Source organism: Cibotium barometz, chromosome 58, assembly GCF_041138505.1.
Source record: "Cibotium barometz isolate CiBa-2024 chromosome 58, ASM4113850v1, whole genome shotgun sequence".
Classification (NCBI taxonomy): Eukaryota; Viridiplantae; Streptophyta; class Polypodiopsida; order Cyatheales; family Cibotiaceae; genus Cibotium; species Cibotium barometz.
In genome coordinates this window covers 1,647,949-1,657,500 of record NC_141103.1, presented here as the reverse complement: position 1 = coordinate 1,657,500, position 9,552 = coordinate 1,647,949, and the positions used below count along the sequence as shown (strand labels likewise).

The following is a 9,552-nucleotide window of genomic DNA, read 5'->3' as shown; positions in this document are numbered from 1 at the left end:
ATTTTAGGAAGACAATTATTAAGAGAGACTTAGAGAGAGAGAGAGAGAGTGAAAGATATATATGTATATATCTTTTCTCTCTCTCTCTCTCTCTCTCTCATAGAGAGAGAGAGAGAGAGAGGATTTAGGAATTCTCTCTCTTTAACTCACTCTCTCTCTCAAATATATACATATATATATCTTCTTCTTCTTCACTCTCTCTCTAACTTGAGAGTGGGAGAGGGATATATATATAGAGAGAGAGAGAGAGAGAGAGAATCAGAGAGACAAGGCTATATATATATATATATATATATACAAGATTAAGGGAGACTGGCCCTCCCTCCACGTGGGCAACGGAGGGGGGCCTATTTCAAAATGGCCAATTCTCCTACAAGCGTGAAGTTCACGCTTCACGCTTCACGCGAGGTGACGTGACGTGAGTCGCCTACTGTTCCAGGCGTTCTGCGCGTTCTGCTGTTGCAGTCCTTTCATCACCTCCGGCTGTTCCAATCGTCTCATCACGTTCGGGTCGCGTCGAGCTCTCACAGGTATCTTCGTACTGCCAGTTTCTCTCTGACAAGTGCATTTCACTTCCTAGGCGGTGTCCGTCCTGGTGTCAAGGGTGCCAGACTTCGTGGGGGGGAGGCCGGGGGATTCCAGTGGGTGTTGCGCACCTACTAGGATTGATGTGATGTTGAGCGTGCCATCGACAGAGGCCGAGAGGAGGCCAGTGTGACAGGGCCTGTGTGGGCGGCAAGGAGACTGTGTAGGCAACGGCCGGTGGTGAGGTCCCAGAGCCTGATGCTCCCGTCAGCTGAGCCCGAGAACAAGAGTTTTCTGTCGTGGGGGGGAGGCCGGGGATTCCAGTGGGTGTTGCGCACCTAGGACACCGAGGCCCTGGGCGCGGACAGGTAGCCATGCAGCCCGAACAGAGCAAGGTGGCGGACACCGCCCCCAGTTTCCCACCTTCTTGCTGCCAAATGTTGAGCGTGCCATCGACAGAGGCCGAGAGGAGGCCATGACAGGGCCTGTGTGGGCGGCAAGGAGACTGTGTAGGCTTTTCACTGCAGGTGAGCGTAGGCATAGGCCGGCTGAGCAGGTATCGCGGAACAGAGACCGACGACGACGATGCGCACGATAGGGAGGGCGCAACAGAGGTGAGTAGCTGTACGCTAGTGTTGACAGGGCCTGTGTGGGCGGCAAGGAGACTGTGTAGGCTTTTCACTGCAGGTGAGCGTAGGCATAGGCCGGCTCAGCATGTATAGCGGAACAGAGACCGATGACGACGACGATGCGCATGATAGGGAGGGCGCAACAGAGGTGAGTACTGGACGTCGCGGCCGTTTGCATGAAGATCTGGCGTTTGCATGGGAGATCTACTAGACGATTGGACCTGCATGAAGATATGCCGTGTGCTACCGTTGGATAGGAGATCCGACTGCAGCTGAGCCAGAGAACTACAGTTTTCTGAATTCGAGCCATTCCACGTTTCAAAACAAATCATTTTTTATTTAAAAAATCTAAAATCATATACACATGTGTGTGTGTGTGTGTGTGTATAAGATTTAAATAAAAAAGATTTCGATTGTTCGGAGAGCCCCCCGCGATGGATACCACGCGAATAGGACTATAGCCGTGCAGCTCCGGGGAGAGCCCCCCTCCGCGATGGATACCCACCACACCCACGAGCTCTGGGCATGACCTTCTTGGCTCTCTTCAGAAGACGTATCAATTAAATGGAGAGCGCCCCACCCACCACACCCACGTGCTGATTGCAAAGCTGGCTTTAGAGCCATGCAGCTGGGAGAGCCTCTGGACCTTTTTGGCTCTCTTCAGAAGACGTATCAATTAAATAAGCCGCAATATATATATTTCTAAAAACAAGTATAAAAGTATTTCATATACACATGTGTGTGTGTGTGTGTGTGTGTGTGTGTGTGTGTATAAGATTTAAATAAAAAAGATTTGGATTGTTCGGAGAGCCCCCCGCGATGGATACCACGCGAATAGGACTATAGCCGTGCAGCTCCGGGGAGAGCCCCCCTCCGCGATGGATACCCACCACACCCACGAGCTCTGGGCATGACCTTCTTGGCTCTCTTCAGAAGACGTATCAATTAAATGGAGAGCGCCCCACCCACCACACCCACGTGCTGATTGCAAAGCTGGCTTTAGAGCCATGCAGCTGGGAGAGCCTCTGGACCTTTTTGGCTCTCTTCAGAAGACGTATCAATTAAATAAGCCGCAATATATATATTTCTAAAAACAAGTATAAAAGTATTTCATATACACATGTGTGTGTGTGTGTGTGTGTGTGTGTGTAAGATTTAAATAAAAAAGATTTGGATTGTTCGGAGAGCCCCCCGCGATGGATACCACGCGAATAGGACTATAGCCGTGCAGCTCCGGGGAGAGCCCCCCTCCGCGATGGATACCCACCACACCCACGAGCTCTGGGTGATAGGAGATCCGACGGTGCTAGATTGTTGCGTATTTTCCACGTTTCAAAACAAATCATTTTTTATTTAAAAAATCTAAAATCATATACACATGTGTGTGTGTGTGTGTGTGTGTATAAGATTTAAATAAAAAAGATTTCGATTGTTCAGAGAGCCCCCCGCGATGGATACCACGCGAATAGGACTATAGCCGTGCAGCTCCGGGGAGAGCCCCCCTCCGCGATGGATACCCACCACACCCACGAGCTCTGGGCATGACCTTTTTGGCTCTCTTCAAAAGACGTATCAATTAAATGGAGAGCGCCCCACCCACCACACCCACGTGCTGATTGCAAAGCTGGCTTTAGAGCCATGCAGCTGGGAGAGCCTCTGGACCTTTTTGGCTCTCTTCAGAAGACGTATCAATTAAATAAGCCGCAATATATATATTTCTAAAAACAAGTATAAAAGTATTTCATATACACATGTGTGTGTGTGTGTGTGTGTGTGTGTGTGTGTATAAGATTTAAATAAAAAAGATTTGGATTGTTCGGAGAGCCCCCCGCGATGGATACCACGCGAATAGGACTATAGCCGTGCAGCTCCGGGGAGAGCCCCCCTCCGCGATGGATACCCACCACACCCACGAGCTCTGGGCATGACCTTTTTGGCTCTCTTCAGAAGACGTATCAATTAAAGGGAGAGCGCCCCACCCACCACACCCACGTGCTGATTGCAAAGCTGGCTTTAGAGCCATGCAGCTGGGAGAGCCTCTGGACCTTTTTGGCTCTCTTTAGAAGACGTATCAATTAAATAAGCCGCAATATATATATCTCTAAAAACAAGTATAAAAGTATTTCTTTGCATTAATTAATTGCTCTTCTCAATTTTAAATTTTGACGTACTCATACCCCCCCCCCAAAAAAAGGAACAGCGGATTGACGTGGCCTTGGGCCGGATAAGGAATGGTGAGGACATGAAAATCTATACAAGATTAACCACATCCCCACCTCTTTCCACGTGGGCAAAGGAGGTGCGCAACCCCTATGCTATCGATACAGAGCAGCTGAGGCAAAACCTAATCTCACCAAAATCCTAGCCTATTCAAACCCTAGGTTGTTCAAGCCCTAATCTGTTGATCCTTGGAGGTCGATGAGAAGAGCTACGGACAGCGACGATGATAATGTAGAGAAAAAGACGACAAGGAGGGCCAGTAAAACTAAAACTAGGAATTGAAGGGCATTTTGGTTCCCCAAAGAAAAACATAGAATAGCATTGGAAATGTCATGACGCCTTTGACCGGTTGAACACCGGTTGAAAAGATATTATTTTATTTTATATAGTTAATAAAAAGGCCCTAACATTGGCACCTTTGACCGCTGGGTCGTCATCTATCTATACAGGATTAAGGAGAACCCCACCTCAGACTTATTTTCATCCATCTTTTTAAATTAGTTCCCTAAGAGTTCTAAAAGTGTATTTTGTAAAATGATTTTGGACTTTTTAAATAAAAAATGATTTGTTTTGTTATATATATATATATATATATATATATATATATATATATAGAGAGAGAGAGAGAGAGAGAGAGAGAGAGAGAGAAAGTGTAGAATAATTCGGGTTTTTTAATTAAAAAATGATTGAGAAAAAGTGGTTGCATTTTGGCTAGCCTTCAAATTTTTAAAAATTTTGGTTATTCTATGTATGCCAGGCACCTCAGTCTGCTAGCTTTGAGCTCCACGTGGTCGTGCCTTCGCCTCCTCGAGCTCCTCGACCGCCTTTGCCTCCTCCAAGTGCAAACCAGAACTGGTACTGCGCTGTTACCTTGAACTCGATGCAATTGTATACATGAGTGTTGTAATGAATTGTTTTATAATTAATGATTCAACCTAATATAAACATCAATTCAAAACCTTCCTAAAAAGTCGAAGATTGATGACTTTTGATTAATGTTTGATAAAGATTTGGATTGTTTTGTTTTAAATAAAAGATTTATTTATATAGAATATATATATATATAGAGGACTACCTAAAGATTTCAAACAAAATGTATTATATATATTTATCTATACCTTGAACTTGATGCATTCATGGATGGGAGAGGAGGCTATTCACAGTGTGGCCAACAGCAGCCCCTTCGCCATGGCAGAAGGAAACGATCGATCACTGTCTTGGTTTTTGTTGTGATACCTGAGAAGCCCATGGGACCAAATCCCTTCTGCATTGCATTGCCCCTCATACCTCTTATGCTCGAATTATTGACATGCACGCCTTCAAGAACAGATTTCTTTATGAAAGTTCGCACAGTATGTGTCCTCTACATGGGGAACACCCACGTGCTGATTGCAAAGCTGGCTTTAGAGCCATGCAGCTGAGAGAGCCTCTGGACCTTTTTGGCTCTCTTTAGAAGACGTATCAATTAAATAAGCCGCAATATATATATCTCTAAAAACAAGTATAAAAGTATTTCTTTGCATTAATTAATTGCTCTTCTCAATTTTAAATTTTGACGTACTCATACCCCCCCCCAAAAAAAGGAACAGCGGATTGATGTGGCCTTGGGCCGGATAAGGAATGGTGAGGACATGAAAATCTATACAAGATTAACCACATCCCCACCTCTTTCCACGTGGGCAAAGGAGGTGCGCAACCCCTATGCTATCGATATAGAGCAGCTGAGGCAAAACCTAATCTCACCAAAATCCTAGCCTATTCAAACCCTAGGTTGTTCAAGCCCTAATCTGTTGATCCTTGGAGGTCGATGAGAAGAGCTGCGGACAGCGACGATGATAATGTAGAGAAAAAGACGACAAGGAGGGCCAGTAAAACTAAAACTAGGAATTGAAGGGCATTTTGGTTCCCCAAAGAAATAAAATAGCATTGGAAATGTCATGACGCCTTTGACCGGTTGAACACCGGTTGAAAAGATATTATTTTATTTTATATAGTTAATAAAAAGGCCCTAACATTGGCACCTTTGACCGCTGGGTCGTCATCTATCTATGAAAGTTGACATAGTATGTCTCCTCTACATGGGGAACATACATGTTGTTCAAACAATATGTGTCCTCTACATGGGGAACATGCATGTTGTTGAGACAAAGAGAGTGGTTCTCACGATAAGTGTAAGGGAGTTCACTAAAGTAGTAGTTTAAAACTCTTTGATCTATGAAGCTTGATGTTTTAAATATACCCATTTTGTTAACTTCAAGGTAATAAACTACGGTTAAGCTTAGAACTTTCTTCATTCTTTGTATTTAAAAAATCGAGGATGTATGTAAAACTTTATGTAAGTCAATGAAATTGTAAGCGCCTTTTGTTTAACTCACATGATATTTTACATATTCCTAGGTGAATCCCTTGGGCCCGCACTCTCAGCCATCTTTTTCAATGAGTTTCCCAAAAGCTAAAATTAGGTGAACCGCCTTCAGACATATATAGATATATATACAAATACATATACATATATATATGTATGTATATGCATATACATATATATATACATATACAAATACATATACAACCATATATGTATGTATATGCATATGCATATACATATACATATACATATACATATACATATACATATACATATACATCATGTGGATACCTTTTTACCATTCATTCACTTGAGCGTAGTTGGGTCTTAATCTATTCTACGTACGTGTGATTTAGTTTGTGATTCACCGTTTCGATTATTTTCATAATCCATAATTTCTTCTAGATTAAAAAAAATTTGAAAAATATTTCATTAATATATTTCTTAATGATGTACAGTATGGATAACGAGGGGGAAATTGTGAGGTGTTCCATGGACGTTCAGGATAGAAGCCATTGTGCAGAGTATTCAAGACCTCAACAATCTGAGGTAAGAGAAGATAATGAGAAGACTCAACGAATAATGCATGCTTTTAAGCAATGCCGGAGGAAACTAAAAACCTCTACTAAGTGGGTGCGACGTAACCATGGTAAGAAGACTCGAAATGGAAAGAAGACAATAAATGTAACATCAGAGAATATACTCCATTTGGTCAACGACACAAACTCCCATGTGTTAAATGTGGAGAGCTTGATTGCTGGTCTTGGTCAGTGCATAAGAAATCATGGAAGTGGGGAGAGCAGTTCAACTCGAGAATCAGTTTCTGCCATTATAAGTGGCAATCACGAGATCAAGGATATTGTCGAAGCTACCTACCTCCGCATAATGGATACATGTGGTGCTTTCGGAGCACACCTTTGTGATATTGGTTGTCGAAAGACAATTGATGCTATAAAAGAGCAACAAGACAAGTTAAGTGCCCATGTTGATAGGCTTGGAATGGAAGTATCAAGCCTTAAAGTAACATTGAATAGGTTTGGGGCTTTACTTACCCAAATGAGTCGTAGATTGCAAACACGTGGAATGTAATTACTCAATTGGTTCACCAATTAGGAGTTGATCTTATGATCCTTTTGTAATGCTTATGACACTATTATCTTTTTGAAAGTTTGGGCTCTAAGTACTCTAATGATAATGATTACCAAAATGAGTTATAGATTGCAAACACGTGGAATGTAATTATTCATTTGGTTCACCGATTGGAAGTTGATGTTATGATCCTTTTGTAATGCTTATGACAGTATTTTCTTTTTGTAACTTTGGGCTCTAAGTACTCGAATGATAAGTATGGTTCTTTTTGTCTCTCAGATATCATTGTTGTGAGAGAGAGAGAGAGAGAGAGAGAGAGAGAGAGAGAGAGAGAGAGAGAGAGATTGATTTATATATGTGGATATAATCTCTTAGTATTTATATGGAGATTATAGAGAATGTCTCTTTTAATGGTTTTTTTATAGAAAATTCTCTTTTTATGGCTTTTTGTCTCTTATATGTACATGGGGGGAAGAGAGAGAGAGATTTCTAAGCTTGGTTTGGTCATTGGAAGACATTGGATGTTGATTTTATAATGTTTTTGTAATATTTGTGACATTGTTATTGTCTTTTTATAAGTATATATGTAATGTTTTAGGATTATAGATTTTGTCTGTTATTTTTATATATGTAAGTTTTAAGGAAAAATGTGAAATGAAGTTAAGGGGATGGAAAGAGCTCTCATCTATTCTACTTTGTGGATCAATGTAGGTACATTAGCTTTTCATAGGGCTGCCATATTGTTGATTTGTCATATAGTTTGGGTCTTCCTTAGTCTTTTGAGGTAAGCTACCAAAACTTTGCTTTATTTTTGTTTTTCTTCTTAATTGTATGTTTATTTTTAGAATTTATGATTTTTAAATACGAATAGTTCGATATAGTTTGATAAGAGCATAAGGATTTTAATGCTCATGAGAAAAGATGAAACTTGGCAAAGATCAAATAAGTTTATGACATTTACTTACCTGCATATAAGCACAATCTAGCTTGAGTCAAAGGGATGGATATATATGTAGATATATATATATGTATATATATATATATATACATGTACATATATATATACATGTATATATATATATATATATATTCATGTATATACATGTATATACTCATGTATATACATATATATATATACATGTATATATAGATGTATATATACATGTATATACACATGAATAAATAGATGTATATATATATATATATGTGTGTGTGTGTGTGTGTGTATATATATATATATACATGTAAATATATATGTATAGATATATATATACATGTATATATATATATATATATATACATATATATATATATACATATATATATATACATATATATACATGTATATACACATGCATATATAGATGTATATATTCTACTTTGTGGATCAATGTAGGTACATTAGCTTTTCATAGGGCTGCCATATTGTTGATTTGTCATATAGTTTGGGTCTTCCTTAGTGTAATATTTTAGGATAATAGATTTTGTCTGTTATTTTTATATATGTAAGTTTTAAGGAAAAATGTGAAATGAAGTTAAGGGGATGGAAAGAGCTCTCATCTATTCTACTTTGTGGATCAATGTAGGTACATTAGCTTTTCATAGGGCTGCCATATTGTTGATTTGTCATATAGTTTGGGTCTTCCTTAGTCTTTTGAGGTAAGCTACCAAAACTTTGCTTTATTTTTGTTTTTCTTCTTAATTGTATGTTTATTTTTAGAATTTATGATTTTTAAATACGAATAGTTCGATATAGTTTGATAAGAGCATAAGGATTTTAATGCTCATGAGAAAAGATGAAACTTGGCAAAGATCAAATAAGTTTATGACATTTACTTACCTGCATATAAGCACAATCTAGCTTGAGTCAAAGGGATGGATATATATATAGATATATATATATGTATATATATATATATACATGTACATATATATATATATATATATTCATGTATATACATGTATATATTCATGTATATACATATATATATATACATGTATATATAGATGTATATATACATGTAAATATATATGTATAGATATATATATACATGTATATATATATATATATACATATATATATATACATATATATATATACATATATATATATATATATATACATCCCAAGAGAGAGAGAGAGAGAGAGAGAGAGAGAGAGAGAGAGAGAGCTTTATAATCTTTTAGTATGTATGTGAAGATTGGAGAAAATCTCATGAGGGATTTGTATATTATGTGTATACACAAATATCATAGAAAAAATATTGTTATTTTTATTCAATGTTTACTATTTTATAATAAAGAAAATGACTTTACTATTTTATGATGGAATTAGGTTTATAGCAAGAATGGTAGAGACACGTAGTTTGAGGTGTCCTCTTCAGACCATTTCCTTGAATGCTCCAAGGAAAAGAAGAAGAAATGAAAAAATAAAATGTGCACAGGAGTCAAGGGATAGTGAACCTCATTGTTGTGATGCAAGGATGCATAATGTTACCTGTAATACCGGTGATGTATTGATGCAAGAGACTCATAGGATTCTTGCAGAAAACGATACCTTTTGTGCACAAAGACAAGTAGCAAAAGAAACTTTGATGTGTTTACCTCAATCTAGCACTAAGAGGTCTCAAATTGCCTTGGGTGGAGATAAAAGGATATCTAACAAGAGTGCTAGAAGTGTTCGCCGTGAAATTGCTAGGGATAGGACTCTTTTGAAAGAAATAA

The 9,552-nt window shown here is 38.9% G+C and overlaps 1 protein-coding gene across 1 annotated transcript; it reads left to right on the top strand.

Annotated features, from left to right (window-relative positions):
* Positions 1–4,128: 4,128 nt before the first annotated feature.
* Positions 4,129–6,918, top strand: LOC147605791 (uncharacterized). The gene is made up of 2 exons (XM_086792316.1): positions 4,129–4,229; positions 6,198–6,918. The coding sequence occupies exon 2, from the start codon at positions 6,199–6,201 to the stop codon at positions 6,826–6,828; it is 630 nt and encodes a 209-aa protein (XP_086648442.1). The 5' UTR covers positions 4,129–4,229; position 6,198; the 3' UTR covers positions 6,829–6,918.
* Positions 6,919–9,552: the final 2,634 nt, after the last annotated feature.